The 19,612-nt window shown below is 37.4% G+C and overlaps 1 protein-coding gene across 1 annotated transcript in view; it reads right to left on the reverse strand.

Moving 5' to 3' along the window:
- PREX2 (phosphatidylinositol-3,4,5-trisphosphate dependent Rac exchange factor 2) overlaps positions 1–19,612 on the reverse strand; it is a 278,754-nt gene that overhangs the window by 66,871 nt on the left and 192,271 nt on the right. The window contains exon 35 of the mRNA XM_032759608.2: positions 12,904–13,018. Within this exon, the coding sequence (XP_032615499.1) occupies positions 12,904–13,018 (115 nt within the window). The remainder of the gene's footprint in view (positions 1–12,903; positions 13,019–19,612) is intronic.

Consider the following 19,612-nt stretch of genomic DNA (forward strand, 5'->3'; position numbering starts at 1 on the left):
AATCGATGCATGAAATACAATTGGACAGCAATAACCCAATAAAACCTTTCAGTGGCCTCTCCACTGCGTTTACAATAAATTGTAGCTTCCTACAATGGCCTACATACAGCCCTACATGACTGGGGCTCTGTCCGTCCCTCTCAACACACACCCTTCTACTCAATGTGCTGGACTCCCACTGGCCTTCTCTGTCTTCCTCAAACATGACAAGCTTATTCCTATGACTTGAGTGCATCCTTTCACTGGCTCTGGAAAGATCTTACCCAAGATTTTAGAAAAGCTGTCTCCTTATGATTCAGGCTAATGTTCAAATATCACCTAGTATTGAAGTCATCCTTAACTACCTCCTCCGAATTACTAACCTCCTAGTAGATCAGCTTGTTTTATATTTTCTTCACTGCATTTTCCACCATCTAAAAGGCTTTGTTTATGGACTTGTTTACTTGTTCATTTTCTGTCTTTCTCATTCTCACAAGAATGAAGACCTCTTGAACATCGAATGGATAAATACCTGATGGAACGGAATCAGGGCAGTTGGGAGCAACCCATAATATCTGACACCAAAGGTTAGTAACACAGAATTTGTTTTCACTGTCTACTGTTCACTCCATTGACTCAGATGGCCTAATATAGTATAAACAATATGGATAACAAAGAGAAAATGTCTTTGATTTAAATCCTGATTTTCCCACTGATTATCTGGGTAACCTTAAATTCCCCTTAAAATGGAAATAATAATATGGAATTCACTGGGTTTTCAAACAATCCACATAACTCACCTAACATTGTGACTGACTCTTAATATGTTTTTAAAATTTGGTAGGTATTGTGGTTATCTTTTTCTTTTAAGTAGAAAATGACTTCCACCTCTTTGCTGTTCTGGAACAGCACGTCTGCTCCACGTCTGTTCCATCTCCAATTATGGAGACTGTTCCACATCTCTGGAATAAACTCCATAATTGTAGTGAAATTCATTGACTTTGCCTGTCCAGCATTCTGACCCTCGCTCTTGGTGACAGTCCCTTGGTGTTATCTAGGGCCAAGCCCACCCAGAAACGGGTGCGTGGCCTGGGTCTGGCTGATTGCCTCCCCAGGTCCTTCACTGGGGCTCTCAGAAAGGAATGGCGGTTTCACCTTGTCTTCTTCTTCTGAGAATAGAACACTGGTTTGTAGGAACCAACTTTACCCAAATGTGAAACCACCCTGCCCAAAAAGGAAGGCGACACAGAGCAAAGAAACACCAGCAGATGGAGAGAGAAATGGTATCTTGAGGACCTGTAATCTCCCTGGATAGAGCTGTGCCTAAAGTGGCCACAGCCTGGATATCTCTGTTAGACGAGCCAAGTCAGTATTTTACTTATGCCAGTTTGAGTTTGGTTTCTGAAACTTATAATCTAAAGAATGGTTTCTAAGACAATGATAAAGAGTTTGTTGTAAGTAAAAAAAAAAAAAAGTCATTTTCTGAGGTCCAATTAGTAAGTAAACAAATTACTTTCCAGAATGAAATGGTTTGAAGTGAAAGTGTGAAAAAGGCACTGGATTATTAAGGAAAGACTGACACCTCAGGGTTACTTTTTAACACAGGCAGTAAGAGCCCCTGTAAAGAATTGGTCAGTGTGGGCTTGCAGCCCAAAAAACCAAGAGCAGATTGCCCAAAAGCAATTTAGGAGTATTTGTGGTTACAGATTAACAGGAAAAATAAAGGAAGAAATTAACACCTTACCCAAGAAGCAAGCCAACTGAGAAGGCATTATTGAAAGTCAAAAGGAAGATAATTGTCTTCCTGTGCAAAGGAAATCTAATACACAACAAGGAGGATATACAGCAGGTAATTTTCTGACAAAGGCACCTAATTTGTACTGGAGGTTGTACATTTAAAAATGCTTTCTCCAAGAAAGAGACATTGAAATGTTTTCTTAGGAGAACAGGGTATCAGGTAATTAATGCTCATGCTACTTTCTTAATAAAGTATCATTATTAAAAACATCTTGTCAGCTATCTGTTTTATATGAGTATATATTACATTTCTGTTTTTTAATAAAAGATCCACAGGAGTGTGAATGGTATGTCACATTCCCATTTCTCCCTGCTAGTTATACCTAAAAGCTTTAATGCAGTACACATACATTTGTGGAGAGATTCCTAGGCAAAATACTTTGAAAAACACAATGGGTTATAACAAGATAAACGTAGCACACATATCAAAGAGCTTATACTAGAATAAAAAGATGAGAAATCTGTACACATAGCTGTATCATTTTCGAGGAACACTGAATTCTGTAATAACCATAAATAAAGTACATTGAAAGACTAGTAGAATGATCTGATATTCATTTTGGCCAAGGGCAATGGTTCTGAAATTTGAATGTGCATAAGAATCACCCACCAAGTTTATTAAAACAAAGGCTGCTGGGCCCATCCAAGAGCTTTTAGCAAGTCGGCAGATGATACAGATGACGCTTGTCTTGGGATCATATTTTAAGAACTACTTCAGGGGATTTGTTTTGAATTTGGGGTGCACAGTAGAATCTCCTAAGAAGCTTTCTAAAATTCTAGTGCCCAGGTTTTATTCCAGTCCAATAATAAAAGAAAAATATTTTACAAAGGGAACTATACTAGAACTGGACATTGATTTACACCTAATTTTATAAACAGTTGGACGCAGATGCTAAGTGAGAGGCGAAAAGTCATGGAAGAAGGCAAGTATAGCACGTGATTAGAAATGAAGGTCGGGCAAGGTGTCTCACGCCTGTAATCCCAGCACTTTGGGAGGCCAAGGTGGGCAGATCACCTGAGGTCAGGAGTTCAAGACCAACCTGGCCAACATGGTGAAACTCCGTCTCTACCAAAAAATACAAAAATTAGCTGGGCATGGTGGCGTGCCTATAGTCCCAGCTACTGGGGAGGCTTCAACCTGGGAGGCAGAGGTTGTAGTGAGCCAAGATTGCACCACTGCCCTGCACTCCAGCCTGGGTGACAGAGTGAGACTCTGTCTCCAAAAAAAAGAAAAAAAAAGAGGAGAACACACCATTGCTGATGCATCCATAGATAGTAGACAAAAGCAACCTTGGGCCAAGTCATGAAAGATCCCAACTGCCATGCTAAGGAGCTTGTGACTTTTTTAGGGGGTGGGAATAAGACATCACTAAAGTGCTTTGAGCAGGACAGTGACACAGTGCGAATCGTGGCTTAAAATTATTATTTGGAAGCAAAATTCTCAATAAATTCAAACAACTCTGGTTCTTCCCAACAAGGAGATTAAATTGCTATAGCAATGATGTAGACCCGTTTTCTTAAACTGGAGTCAAGAGTTATATTCTCAGAGTTACAAGTTCTCTACAAATGCTTTAATTTTGTATTTTGTTTAAAACTAACATAAGAATAAATTTTTAACTTTAAGTTCTTTCCTCTGTCACCCAGGCTGGAGTGCAGCGCTGTATGATCACAGTTCACTGCAGCCTTGACCTCCACAGCTCAAGGCATCCACCCACCTCAGCCTCTGGAATAACTGGGCCATCACACCTGGCTATTAAAAAAAAAAAAAATTGTAGAGACAGGGTCTCCCTATTTGCCCAAGCTGGTCTTGAACTCCTGGGCTGAAGTGATCCTTCTACCTCAGCCTCCCAAAGTGCTGGGATTATAGGCCTGAGTCACTGCATCCAGCCACAGAGGAATATATTTTGTCAGATATCAAGGCAAAATTTCTCTTGTGATAACAATTGACAATTGAAAGATTTTTGCGAGATTGGACTTAAACTTCTTAAATCAATGTTTCTTAGTCAGTGGACATACTTCTTAAGAAGTCAAGATTAACTCCCCATCCCCCTTTCTTCCCTTTAAAAATCCACTCCTAACTGCTGCTAATCAAAGTGTGTAGTCAGGGCAACTCGAATCCATGCTCCTAGGTTGCAATCCTCAAGCTTGGCCCAAATAAACTCTCTACTTATATTAATTTTGCTTTCGTTTCTTCCTTTTAGGTTGACATATTTGGCATAACTTGGCAGATTTCAGAGTGACTCCCCCGGACCACCTGGTGTTTTTCTCTGAAAGCAGGGCTTGGTACCAGCACAAACATTCCATCTTCAGAAGTCCTATTGGGTGTTTCAGGTGAGTTCACCTGAATTCAGACCTCCCAGTCTTTGGTCGAAGGTCTATACTTTATTTGTGCTGTTTTTCAAACCCTCTCTCTTTCCTTTACGAATGAGGGCTTCAGTCTCTGTCTTTAGACAGATGATTCAGGCAAAGAGCTCTGCAGGGAACTGCCTCCTTCAGCCTGTGGCAGGACCAGGGCTTCAGGTCAAAGTTTTCCTGACCCTGTCTACAGTGGAGGTTTGGGTAAGGATTGCCAATTAGGCACCAGTGGTCTGGTTTTACACAGCATGCTTTAAAACATTGCAGATACTTTCCTATTTTTGAAATTTGGGCTTCATTTTTCATCTGTGACCAACTCCTATTAAACATCAGCTGAATTTATACATAACACTATGGGCATCTTCTTGAAAATATCTAGGAAAGTGGACCCTCCTAACATGGAATAGTCAAACAATAAACCTTGCCAAAACTGGGGATCTTTTGAAATACCTAAAATAATTTATTTTTGTGCACAATAAGAAAAAGCTGGTTCTGGAACTAGATAATTAAAGCCCTACTTCCAATGGTACCGAAAAAAAAAAACTTCTAAAAGAAATCCTGAGACAATTGCTTCCATTCAGGAGGTAAACAGTACATACCCATCACCACCACCACAGGGAATTCCCTAGGTGTTTGACTTCCTCCCTGAAACTCCTCTTGTGACATAGTGACTCCAGTCCTGGAGTCGCTGTGAGCAACTTCTGGTTCTGGGAAATGCCTGGTTCTCAAACTATTCTTTGCTCAACTAAAAAACCCGTCCATGAAAACACCGAGGGGATGGGGGATAAAAGAGAGAAACTTAAGTAAATAAATAAATGAATAAAAGCACCACCCAATGAACAAGATGGGTCTCCAAAATACACCTTTGTTGCCTAGCTGAAAATTGCTTAGGTCGATATAACAGGTAATTAAAAGACTGATAGTCTAAAATGGGGAAATGAATGAAAATGAAACTACTGAGATTATAAACATGTAGATCCGACCATTTTCTTTAAACCAAGACTAATTATTGATGCTGATGTTGAAATGCTAACATCCAGGGAATGAGCTGAGGCAGCACTCCTGCTGAGATTAGATCTGAATCAAGTTAAAATCCTCTAAATGCTCAAACAGGCTGCTTTGAATACCCAGGAAGATTTAAAAACCAAAAAAAAAAAAAAGGCAAAAGTAAGAAAGCCTTGTACTCTGTGGTCTAGTGGCTATGATTTTGTGCTTTTACCACCAGGGCCTGGGTTTTATTCCTGATTAGGGAACCAGCTCCTTTTGGTTTAATATTTTTGTAACTTTTGACTTTGCTACTCAGGAGAGTGCCTTTGGTAAAAAAAAAAAAAAAAAAAAAAAGATTTGGCCGGGCTCAGTGGCTCACATCTGTAATCTCAGAACTTTGGGAGGCCAAGGTGGGCAGATCACCTGAGGTTGGGAGTTCAAGACCAGCCTGACCAACATGGAGAAACCCCGCCTCTACTAAAAATACAAAATTAGCCTGGCGTGGTGACACATGCCTGTAATCCCAGCTACTTGGGAGGCTGAGGCAGGAGAATCACTTGAACCCAGGAGGTGGAGGTTCTGGTGAGCCAAGATCGTGCCACTGCACTCTAGCCTGGGCAACAAGAGCAAAACTCTGTCTCAAAAAAAAAAAAGAAAAAAGAAAAAAAGAAAGAAAAAAAAGCCAGATTACCAGCTGTTTTTCCTGGCTATAATCTGATAATAAAAGATTTATTAAAATGTATTTTTTAAATGGATGCTATGGTCAGAAGTCAACTTGACTAAAAGTTGATATTCAAGTACACACACACAAACACATTATATACATATATTAATATATATAGTGTGTGTATATATATGTGTGTGTGTGTATGTATATATTATACATATTAAGGCCTTTCTGCTTTTTCTCTTTGGATCCTGTTTTGGGGACTATTATTTTCCTGTGGATGGAAATCCTTCATTAATTATCTGCTTGCTCCCTCTGCTTACTTTCTTTCTTAAAAATTGTTCTATTGTTTACTTCTATTCTTCCTGACTCCTTTTTTCCTCTTTGCCATCTTAGGTACCACATAAAATGATCTGGGAGAGATATCTAATGACTCAGACTGTTTAAGAAACGCAGAAAAAGGTGCCACTGACCCCTTTTTCGGGTCATCTGTCGTCCTGTAAAGTCTAGAGAGTCATGGACAGATTCGTCTGAGGTCTCATACCCCACCGTCTTTTGTACCGTGTTACCTGATCTCGTTGGCTTTCAGGAGTACCAGAGATTACTTTGTACTGAGAGAGAACTTGACCTTGGTGTATGTGATGACTGGAGAGTCACTGGCAGAGCTGCAGTTTTGGAGGTGGCTGAGGGCTATTGTTTATAATAAATGGTTATTGCTACAGGACACTACTCATTTCCTTGGGAGTTTAGATGAGACAGGTGAGGTTTAAACCTTGGAGAAATGTCTTTGTAGCACAACGCACTGTAGAAGCATTGTTCGGCCTGGTCCCGTGGTGTTTCCCTTTTTTTGTGAGGGGAGAATCCAGGATTCAGTGCAAAATTAGAATGCTTGATTTAAAAAATCTAAATGCTCTGCCTTCCAACTGTGCCTGCTTTTCACATATTTAAATTATTCAGCTTTAAAAACGGCAAATGCTTTGTTGACCCTGTTTCTTAAAGGGCTCCACCTTGAGCCCTTTTGGAAAACAGACACTAAATTAAAAGCTACCTATCTAAATGAAATTGGCCTCCTTATGAAATTCTATGGTAAATTCCTATGATTTTGTGTTACCTTGAAATTCATTTTTAACCTTCCTCTAACATACCCAAATTCATTCTTTAAAAATATTACATTTTCTGTCGTTGATTTGAGATACAAATTTGCTACCCTGTTTCTCTAAAATTCAGTAAGGGCTTCAGCCACATGAAACAGATAAACTTTAACCTTTTCCATTTATAAAGACACAGTTTGAATACAACTGTCCTTTTAAACTAGAGAGTTTTATCTGACTCATGGCTAAAGTTTCAAAACTAAAGCTATAAGGTCTTTATGACTGCCTGTATTTTTGTGTATACATGTGTACACATTTTTTTGTATGTTGTCTATAACACTAAACTGGCTTGTACATAAGTGTACCCATAAATTAAATAACTAGACCAAATGCTTTTCAAATTCACACGATTTTAGAAATCTTTGGTAAATAAAGATAGTTTAAAAATTGTTGGTAAAATAAAATAGGAAGAGCTTCATAATTTGGACATTTTTGTCTGTGTTTGCTGGTCAGACAAGTTTATACTATCTCTGCTAGATGTTTTAAGGTCATAAAACTGTAGCTTGTATGATATTTTTAAATATTTGCTTAATTTGTCTGTGAGCTTATGTCTTTGGATTTGAGCATGTAGATCTGGGATCTGGACAGATGGCCATGGTGAGGCCTGGGGAAAAGTCTTCAGAGCCTAGACCACCAGCTAAAAGCAGAATCAAGCTTAACATGGCCTCTTTCTACCTGGCCCAGCTTTTCCTCCTGGCCATGCTGGGAGGGGTCTGATCCTCCAATCATACTCTTTACAGCTCTCTCCTCTGTTCTGAGCTCTGTACTTGGTGTGGAAATTCAGGACCCAGGTGGGCCATGCTCTTCGTTGCCATCTTTGGATGCCATGTAAATGTTAGGGACCTAGGACAACTGGGGAAGACATTATAGACGGTACCTGTTTCATAATTTCCTAATTCTTTTCAGTAATTTAAAAGTCTTAAGATTGTGTTATGTTAAATTAAGTAATAGCTAATCATAAAATGTCTGAGTCATTTCTAAGTTAAAGTACTGAAACATTAATTGTTAAACATAAATTCACATTTATATACTTTAACATCATATTTTTACATGGCATAGTAAAATAAATATATTTAGATCTGTTAGTAAACAGAAATTGAGGAAACCTCTTTCTAAGGAATTATAAAATGGTTTTCATCAAAAAATACTAGTAAAAAATAGTTCAAAATTACTTACTTTTTAGGTTTTTCACCGAAAATTAGTTGCCAGGTTAAAACTGTGATATGGTTTGGCTGTGTCCCAACCCAAATCTGGAATTCTAGCTCCCATAATCCCCACATGTTGTGGGAGGGACCTAGTGGGAGGTAATTGAATTATGGGGGTGAGTCTTTCCCATGCTGTCCTCATGATATTGAATAAGTCTCAAGAGATCTGATGGTTTTCTAAATGGGGGTTCCTCTGTACATGCTCTCTCACTTGCCTGCTGCCATGTAAGATGTGACTTGCTCCTCCTTGCCTTCCACCATGATTGTGAGGCTTCCCCAGACATATGGAACTGTGAGTCAATTAAACCTCATTCCTTTATAATTACCCAGTCTTGGGTATGTCTTTATTAGCAGTGTGAGAACAAACCAATGCAAACTGTAATCAGTATGTGTAACTAAAACTACCAGACATAAGAGAAACATGTCTATATACAGAACATAAAGAGAAAATATGATGTAAAGAAAGTTGAAAAGATAAGTAATTTTTTTGTTACATGAGAGAGAACTTTGTATGGTCATAATAAGGGAGAAGGGAAAGTAAATTTTTGTCCTATGGTAAAATGTAGGATACAACTGATGTTTTAAGCAAGCTGTAGAAGGTTTGTGGAAGATGGATCTTGTGAAAGAAATTTTGTGTGTGATCAAGTTGGCTGAAATTAAAAGGGGATTATTTAGTTTTTCTAAAAACATAACATTAATATTAAAAGCACACTGATGCAGGGTCAGGATCTGGGGTGTGCTATTAGAATAACAGGGTTTTCTTAGAGCATTGTTCTGCTCTCTAATAGAAAATTTTAGGCCAGGCATGGTGGCTCATGCTTGTAATCCCAGCACTTTGGGAGGCCGAGGTGGCAGATCATGAGGTCAGGCGTTCGAGACCAGCCTGGCCAACACAGTGAAACCCCATCTCTACTAAAAATACAAAAATTAGCTGGGTGTGGTGGCAAGTGCCTGTAGTCCCAGGTACTCGGTAGGCTGAGGCAGGAGAATCATTTGAATCCAGGAGGTGGAGGTTGCAGTGAGCCAAGACTATGCCATTGCACTCTAGCCTAGGCAACAAAGGGAGACTCTGTCTCAAAAAAAAAAAAAAAAAAAAAAGAAAGAAGGAAAATAAAAGAAAATTTTAAAAGGTTATAAAAGGTTTATGAAAATCTTATCTTGTGTGGTCAAAGCTGATTAAGATTGGATGGATTTGTTTATAAGGTTTTATTAAAATAACTTTACCATTAATAATATACTGATGCAAAGGTAGAACTTGGTATTTTCTTTCGAATAGGATTTTTATACAATATTAATGAGATAATAAAAAACTTTTGTTTACCTTTTGAGTAAACTGTCAAAAAAGAGAAAGATTCTGTTGGTCTCATACTGTCTTTATTAGGTATTTTGATTTTTTGAAAAACTAAGTCTCCTCTCTATCAAAGAATAAAGATTTTTGCCTTTTTGAAATCTGGGAATTATCACTTTGGCTAAATGAATCTCATTTTATAGTTACTTATGATCCTATTTTGAACAAATGTTTTAAACCTTTAATATTTGACATACTTCCTCAAATCACATTTCAAATTCTAAAACTGTGTTTTCCAAAGTAACCCCTGTAAGTCCAAGACAGACATATTAGGCTTATTTGGTATATTACATTCATACAGGAAGTACTGTCAAATAAGAAATGGTGTTTAGCATTCTTTGGGTATATTTATATAAATGTGTTAGTAATATGTGTCCCAAAATTATATGAGCTTTCTAAAATTCTGATTTGCCTTGATATATGTTACCAATGATAATTATGCTTATTATGTTAAATTATTATAGGCCACAGACATAAACAAATTTACTTTTCAATTGTATATATAACTATGATCATTTTAAATCATTTGCACAGTTAATTACTTAATTCTGATGCATTTTCTAAAAGCTCTTTTCAAGCAAGTAAAAATTCTAAAGTGTTGTGTCTTCAAAGAAGTTCATGCAAGGATGGAAAAGACTGATGTCAATACAGGTTTCTGATTACTTGGAGATCACACCATTGGACTAAGAAAAAACTTCCAGGATTCTAACTGAAGAGCTGGCATGTTCATGAGAATTGCTAACCCAACATCAGTGGAACAAGAATTAATTCCATGAGACTAAACTAATAGAGGACTAAAATAATTTTTAATGATTTTTTTGTTCAAGACATTGCTGATGCTTTTTATGTTTTATTTTCTAGAGTCAAGAAAACTATTTTTTTCTTTGTGAGCCATTTATAGCTTATAGCAATTGGGTGAAGTATACTTTTGTGAGTAAAGCCAAAACAACTGACTTTCTCTGTATCATATTTCTCCAAAATTTGGGAACTATTTGTGAATACTCTTAATTTCTAGCAATGTAGTTGTTTATATAAATTCAACAAAAATCTGTATTCTTTTTTAAGATACATAATTAGATATATTGATTCTTTTACCAAAACTTTGACTGGAATGGCATAGTTTCAGATATAATCAGACTGCTTTGAGGAATTGATGTGGACTTTACAGAGCCAATTAAAGAAAACCCTTGGAAAGACTGATCTGGTACTTTGTCTGCACAGTTCCTTTATAAGGTTTCTGTCCTCATGGTAACTAAAGAATGTCACTTTCTGACAGGACCAGGAACCTCAGGTTATTTTGGGATATCAAGAAGAGCAGAGTTCACTCATTTTTTACAAGTACTGCAGTCTGATGGCAAATCCTTGGATTGGCTGGCCTTGGGGCTTTTAAAAGCTGAATCTAAAGCTACTGTGGAAGTCCCGGTAAAGCCAACTTAAAAGAGACTATATGGCCATTCACTGTTCTTGCACTTTATGCAAATAAGCAGGCAAAGCATCATAACACTAAAACTTATTTTGCAAATAAATTGGTCCAAGTAAGATTTGTCTTTGCTAAAAATGGAGAACTGGATAAAGAAAAAATGTTTCAGAAAAAAACTATAGTATGCCTGTTACTAGATTCTAGTCTTGTCCATTGTTTTTGAGTTTTATTATTTGCCTACAGTTTGGATTAAATCTTGAATTACTTCCTGGCTACGAGTCTCTAAAGAAGAACCTGGATTTAATTTTCTTCATGATATTTTTAGTTGACTCCCTAATGGAATAAATAGTCTTGTCTTTGTTGTTGTTCTGGCATTTAAATTTTATTTTTAGTTATAATCCTTACATGGATTATGTTTCCACTATCTCTTGCTGTTTTCCTTCTTATGAGGAAACTAAATTGATGATACTCTGAAGTCTAGGTACGATTCAACAAGCAACAGCAGCCATAAATCAATGACTTTGACAGAACTACTTGGGAATGAGCCTTCCTGATGATGGACACCTTGATACTCAAATTTTGATCATCAATGCTGTTAAGAAGAAAAATTTTTGATCAAAAGGGGGAAATGAGAGAAGAAAATAACTTTTATCTGAGGTATGCAAGTTATTTTAATTAACAGGCCCAGAGAGACATTAAAATGAAACAGCAATTACATCCTCCTAGTCCCTTTGCGCTGTGTATTTATCTCTTGAAACTGCTTGCTATCACCATAAGTAGCTGTAACTCAATATAATGATGCCACACTGGACACTATAACCCACACCCTAGAGATTAACAATGCATAGCCAACCACTTGTCAATGTTATTTCTGTAAATCAGTGAGAATGCCTGACAAACAACTTTGTATCAGCTCACTCCTTGTCTCCCATTGTTTCCTTTAAAAATCTATTTGTAATTGCTGCTAATTTGAGTGAATATTCAGAGCAATTTGAATCTATGCTCCTGGCTTGCAATTCTCAAGCTTGGCCCAAATAAACTCTCTATTTATATTAATTTTGCCTCAGGTTCTTCCTTTTAAGTTGACAGGACAAAAAATTAAAAATGTCAAAATAGTATTTTTGATTTATTAAGGCTCAAGATAGAACAGAAATATATTTTCTTTTAAAAATAAAAGCCTTAATTTGTTAAGTTTTTAAAAGTGATCTGTCAACAGGGTAATTCATAAGATAAGAAGGAGATATGTGTGTGTGTGTGTGTGTGTGTGTGTGTGTGTGTATATACCAACAATATAAACAAACAAATGTAGTCCCAAATCACTGAAGCCCCACCGTGTGTGTGTGTGTGTGTGTGTGTGTGTATATACACACACACACACACAAATAATTTGTTGACAAATAAAGCTTTTGAATTATAATACATTTCCTTTCACTTACTGTGGTTAATTTTCCCTGTCATTTATCATTGTACCAGTAACACTATTTTTTGGGGGGGAAAAAGACAGTAAAATGCAAGCATTAAGGGACACATTTGAAAGCAAATATTTTTCCAATACCAAGCACATGATCAATCATATCTTCCATGCTGAACACATATACATATTCTTCTTTCTGTGTGGGGGTGCCAGCTATTTAGTGGTACATAGAGAAACCTATTTTACCCTTAATCCAATAAATCTCATAGGGGACACCGCTATAACATATGTCAGTGATTTTCTTTCTTGGAAATGGTCCACTATATATATAACCCCTTCTCTTTATCTCTTCAGAAATTTTAAAATTTGCATAAAAATTTCAACACACTTTTACTTAATTATTTTTACTTGGAAAAAGTATAGCAAATTAGAATATTTAAAAGATTAAACCCTAAATATGAGGACTTTATATCAAAAAAGTCATTAATAATCTAATATGATAAATAACATCAAAAGTCCTATTAATACATTTCTATCAAAATATAGACGCTTATTATTTTTCAGTTAGATTGTTACATACCTGAGCTTCTGGTTGTACTGTTTGACCTTTTCCAGTGAGGTTGCATTTATCTGAGCTTGAAATTCTTCCACAGAAACATTGTCTCTGTAATAATATCCTTCCATGCTCTCCAGGGCTGTGTAAACAAGTAAACATATTTTACAAGCAATTTTATAACTCAGTTTCTCCACATGTAGTATAGTTTTATTGATTATTAGTAAATTTAGCAAATAGGACCAATTATCGACATACATGCAAAAAAAAAATTATGTTAGGTCCAAAAATGAATGAAAACTGTTCTGCTCTCAAAATAAATATCAAACATTTGGTGATTTTTCTGTCCAATGGGCAAAGAAAATTTCTGGTTTAACTGTCCTCTATTTTTAAAACATTTTGTATATGTTGTGGAGCCCAAAATATGCCACTCCAAAATATAACTGTAGGAGACCAGAATACATCACCCCAAAATATGTCTCATTGGCATAAGGATTATTTTGATCTGGTTATTTTGAGAAACTGCGCAGACACAAGAGAAACTCTGAAAACCCAGTAGAAGTTTCCCTTTGATAAGGAAAATTTACATCCATAAAGGAAACCTCTACTTGTAAGAGTGTCTCCCCCTCTGTACTAGGAAGAGAAGGAAGATGATCGCAGAGAGTTTTATCTGCACAACAAATCTTACCCTTTTTTTATGGTGCTTTCCTGGTCACTTCCCCATAACTGGGCCTTCCCTAGACCCTTCTTCTGTTTCAGTAGAAAATGGTTATATTTAAGCCTAAGTTCAAAGCTACCTCTTTCAGATTTAGTCACTTTTCCTTAGGTATCTCCCATGTATACATGAGGTATACATGCTATTAAACTTCCGTTTGTTTTTCTCATGTTAACTTGTCTTTTGCTATGGGGACCATCCCAACTAAGAACTATGAAAGGTAGAGAGAAAATTATTTGTCCTCCTCTACAACATTCTTGTGAAGCTAAACTCACACTTCCGATGTATTTGATATTTATACACACACATCTATTACATTTGACACATATATATACATATTCGCAACATATGTATGAGAGGCAGAACTGTGCATTAATGTATGTCAGAGGCCTGGCACAGTGGCTCATGCCTATAATTCCAGCACTTTGAGAGCCAAGGCAGGTGGATTATTTGAGGTCAGAAGTTCAAAACTAGCCTAGGCAACACGGCGAGACCCTGTCTCTAAAAAAACAAAATTAAAAAATGATCCTGGCCTGGTGGCATGCACCTGTAGTCCTAGTTACTCAGGAGGCTGAGGTGGGAAGAAAACTTGAGCCCAGGACTTTGAAGCTGCGGTAAGCTAGGATCGTGCCACTGGACTCCAGTCTGGGGGCAGAGTAAGACTCTGTCTCTTAAAACAACAGTAACAACAACAAAAACATGTCAGAGTAAAAAAATGGAAATTTTCACTCCCCATGCATATTCACATTCTTGTATAACCTTAATTAAGAAATATTAATGTATTAAATAAAAAGTATAAATTGAAATCTTAGAAAATCACCTCTACTCAAACTGTCAGTTAATTTAGTTATAATATCCCACTAATTTTAAATGTATTTTGAATAGCATATAATTTTCCTTTTTAATAACATTTTTCATTCAGTATTTTTCCTTTAACCTTCATGAGGTATCATTTAAAAAATTTTGGAGAGGAAATAAATTGCAGGACAAGGGCCCAGAAATACAAGATTTCCTGTGGAAAGGTTGCCAGTAACAGGAACGGCTATGGATCCAAGCTGGAAATGTAGATTATTTTCCCTTGAAATGCATCACTACTTATGAGCCTCAGTTTTTAATAAACAATTTCAAAATTCAAAACAATCTTCTTTCAAGACTGCTAAATGTACTAGTTTCTTAACTAAATCACGAGATTTCTTTAAAGTGAAAGAAACTATCACCATTTTGAGGGGGGAAATAGGAAACTGACTGCTAATTTTAGCTGTGCTATAGTTTTATTAAACTAGTCAGAATTCCAGAACACTGAAGAAAATAATAAAATTTTAAAGATCCATGTCATATTTGCAGATTTTTTTAAATGGAAATTTTAAAAATTGGTTTATAGTTGAGAAAAGCAATTGTGGAAGATTAGGGAGAAAACATACTACATTTACTTCAGGACAGAAAATGAAATTTGTGTGCTTGTTTCACAGCTTTTTAATTTGTTTGTTTCTTATGGCTTCTGGGAAGGAGCCCAGGGAAATTTACCCTTAAAATATGACACTCTGGTAAACTGATTACTTTAAATTAAAGGCTTCTGCAAGTCAGCAGATACTGGATGAGGCTTTTCTCTGATATGTCTTATCTGCCTTAAGACTAGACCCGCAAAAGAAAACACAATTGCTTTCCCTATCCTCCCTGGAAATCTCATTATCTATCCTAGAAAAGAAGACTGTGGAATGTAACCCACCTAGAAGGACTTTTCCCACAAGATAATATCTATTTCTCCAGCTCATTCAAATTCCAAGACAATCATTTACAAGTTAATTTCTGTCTCCTGGGCCCATTCATTCTCCCTAATAAACATTTTACTACCTCCTACATTCCCCACCTCCCCCATCGCCTATGAAGAAGGGTATGTAAGTATCTGGACCTCACTGAGTTATTGGGTAATCACTCTCCCACGATTTTGCCCCGTGCACATTAAATAAATTTTGTATGCTTTGTTTCCTTATTAATCTGCCTATTGCAAGTTCATTTTCAGCAACCCTTCAAAGGGAAAAGGACAGGCTTTCTCTCTTAGAGCCTACATCTTCGTTAATTAGAATAGTTGTAACTGGCTCAACAAACTTCTGGTCCTGAATACACACAGGAAATAAAAGAAACTCTCCCTGATAAAATAATCCTTAAATACTTGCCATGTTCACAAACTGCTATTTGTGAAAGGTAAATATCCCAGGAGGATTCAGTCTATCAACAGTCATACTTCAAGATAAATTACTCTTACTAGCTGGAAAGCTGATGTATTAGAGTAAAATTCCAGTTTCTGCTGTGTGACTTTGGTCAAGTTAATTAATATCTGAGATTCTCAGGTTCTGCATTTTGACTTGCAAAATAAAAGTACCTACTAATTATGGTTAATGAGAAAGAATTTAATTAAATAATAGTATTAAGACAGCTCATGAGTATTCTTACTTATTGAATGAGTTTTATTTACTAGGCAACATGTCAAATGCTATACAGGTATTACCTAATTTAATTCCAATGAGATACTGATTATGCAGAGTGTGCTTAGCCAAACACAAAGCTTGTGGGACTAAGAGAAGGGTCCATGCAAAAACACTTTGATTTGTGACTTCAAACCAGAAAGACTGGAAGGAGAACAGTGGGATGGCACAGCAGTGGAACTGTAAGGGGAGAGGGCTTGGGGGAAACCACCCGGGAACTAATTTTTATAAAGATCTTGATGGTTCAACTTTGGCCAGAATGGCCAGTTCTGTCCCAAATTTTATATAAGAACAAGTATATAAACATAATTTAATATAATTTTAATGAATACTTCTACAATCTCATACGTTTCCATTTTCATTACATTTTTGACAATATTATTCCAAATTAACAACGCAGTTAAAATTCACAATCACATAACATTTTTTAAAAATTGGAAAAGTGCCTAACAATTTTCCCAAGAGTCTTGGTAAGAATTCTGTGTCACATGTATAGGATTGTGGGGAATGAACAAATAAAAGGTGAGTTTTATATTTAAAAACTAAAATTTGTATGACAGAGAAGACGAAAGATGACAACATTCCCTATTTTAGCTAAACGACTTGTTTATTTATTGTTATAAAAAACCCAGAACAACATTCTACCAAATTAAATAACATGTTAATTTCAAACATGTTAAATTTGGCATTGCCTTGTCTAATTTCCTTAGTTCTCATCCATAAAATAATATATTTCTCAAAAGCAGTATCAACATACTTGGTTGAATATTTAGTTTATTCCCTTCTACTACTTTTCAAGTAGAGGAAGAAAAACATTCCATTAAATTTAGGTAGTCAGCAAAAAAGGAAAACCTAATGAATGTTAGAGAAAATTAAAGATTAAATTATTCTTAGACTGAAGCGAGCTACATTTCCACTTACTCAAAATACCTTTCAAGGCTTTTCCAAGAAAAGGATTAATCAGGAAAAACATAGAATCTCTGAAGAATAATTTTAAGAATAGTGTCAGTCTGCTAACACTCTCTTTCGATAGCACACTTGTTTGGTTAAATAAGACACGGCACATGCACTGCTAGAATTCCCCAGAAATGGTCACCATGGGTCATAATTCCTCAGAATTGGTCCCAGTTCTTGGGAGAGAAGCAAGATTTGTTGATCCCACTGTGACAAGTATGTGAGAATGGCCGTGTGATACATAATAATGTTTTGTGATTCTAAATGTCTCGAAATGGAGTCATTTATGACAAGTCACTCAGCCCACAGTGAAACTGCTGACCCTTCAACGTGACAAGCATATGTACGGTGGACTGAGGTGATAAGATGACACCTGCCGTGGCCACGCACCTCAGAGACACCACAGGAAAGTGAAGCCAAAGGCGGCTGAGATGATGACTATGGACTCCTGTGATAAGATGACACTTGCCGTGACCAGGCACCTCAGAGACACCACAGGAAAGTGAAGCCAAAGGCGGCTGAGATGATGACTATGGACTCCTGTGGAGAGCCACAGAAACAGCAAGAAACTGACAGTGGTGGAGATGCCTGCAGAAGCTTGGCCAGAACTCTGAGGCCTCCTCGCCATTGGTAGTGGCCGCTAGAAGCTCTGCCAGGAGACGAGCACGGACCTCCATCCCCTTGCCGGTCAGTGTTTCCAGGGAAATCCAGGCCTTCCTTGTGCCTCAGCCAGCCTGCCGGCCTCCTGAGCTACTCACCAGGGTTTGTTCCCCCTCTCTTTTATGTCTGCCTGTGTGCATTGAGTGTATTTGCATGATTGTTGGTGTGTGAAAGCCTTGCAATAAACCATGAATTTGAAAGCATTTAATTGGCCATTGAGTCATCGTGAAACCTCCCATCCTCCTCCGACAGGAGTTGGCACAACTAGGCTGATTGGAACTGTGCTGTCTGAAGAGAGGTGGGTTTACACCTTCACACAGACTCCTAACATTTTGGAAATCTCCATCCTGGAAACGATTTCTTCTTTTGTAAAAAAGCTATATTGTTTCAATTATAAATATTGTGTAAAACCCAAATGCAAAACTAAAAGATGTAGCTTTTTTTTTTTTTTTTTTTTTTTTTTTTTTTTTTTTTTTTTTTGAGAGGGATTCTCGCTCTGTCGCCCTGGCTAGAGTGTAGTGGCGTGATCTCGACTCACTGCAAGCTCCGCCTCCCAGGTTCACGCCATTCTCCTGCCTCAGCCTCCTGAGCAGCTGGGACTACAGGCGCCCGCCACCACGCCCGGCTAATTTTTTGTATTTTTAGTAGAGATGGGGTTTCACTGTGTTAGCCAGGATGGCTACAATTTCCTGACCTCGTGATCCACCCACCTCAGCCTCCCAAAGTGCTGGGATTACAGGCGTGAGCCACCACGCCTGGCCAAGATTTCTTTTAAAGAGCCTTAAGAAGAGTTTAGGAGGAAAAAAAGTTGAATAAAGGGCACTTAGAAAGTGACAGTGTTTATAACAAAACGTTCCCTTTCATTTAAAAGAGAAAGCACTTAAGTTTCTATGATTTTTATTATTCTCAGAGCAAAGAAAGATACCTTGTCAAGAGGTAAGACTTAGGGGTGGTTTGTTTGGGTGGCAGCTTTTTTTTTTCATAGGAGCTAAAAAAAAAAACGAGAATACTCAAGAGCATGCTGGCAGAGACAATACCATATCCTATTTGGTTTAAGCATCACATATCCTATTTGGTTTAAGGCAAACTACCATCAGGAGACCCAGGAAATAGGTATTTAACATCACTTTACAAGGAAGGGATGCTATACTTCAGGACACTTTATATTCACTATATATATTCGAAGACCTGTATATGATGCCACATTTCTGAGAGGCAGAATACCCGGGTCCAGGAACCAAGGGTGAAAGCACAAATGACCGTGCTTAACATCTGTCGAGGTTTGTATGTGCCCACAAAAACATATGACAAAGTCCTAACCCCCTGGGGCCTACAAATGTGGCCTTATTTTTGGTTTTGTTTGTTTTGAGACAGGGTCCCACTCTGTTGCCCAGGTTGGTGTGCAGTAGTGCTACCATAATTCACTACAGCCTCGGCCTCGTAGACTCAAGTGATCCTTCCACCTCAGTCTCCCGAATAGGTAGGACTACAGGTGTGTGCCTCCAGAACCAGCTAATTTTTTTTTTTTAAGAGATGAGGTCTCACTATGTTGCCCAGGCTGGTCTCAAGTTCCTGGGCTCAAGTGATCCTTCCATCTTGGCCTCAGAAAGTTCTGGGATTATAAGTGTGAGCCATCACATTCAGCCTTGACCTTATTTTGAAGTAGGGTTTTTGCAGATGTAGCCAAATTAAAATGAGGTTCTACTGAATTATGATAGGCCCAAATCCAATGATTGGTGTCCCTATAAGAAGAGGGCAATTTGTATGTAGAAACACAGAGACAGACACACACAGAGGGAAGAAGACCGTGTGAGGATAGGGGCAGAGATTGTAGTTATGCTGCCACAAACCAAGGAATGCCAAGGACTGCTGGCAGACACCAAAGGCCAAAAGAGGAAGGAGGAAGCATGGCTTGACAACATCT

This window comes from Hylobates moloch, unplaced genomic scaffold (assembly GCF_009828535.3).
Source record: "Hylobates moloch isolate HMO894 unplaced genomic scaffold, HMol_V3 SCAFFOLD_9, whole genome shotgun sequence".
NCBI lineage: Eukaryota > Metazoa > Chordata > Mammalia > Primates > Hylobatidae > Hylobates > Hylobates moloch.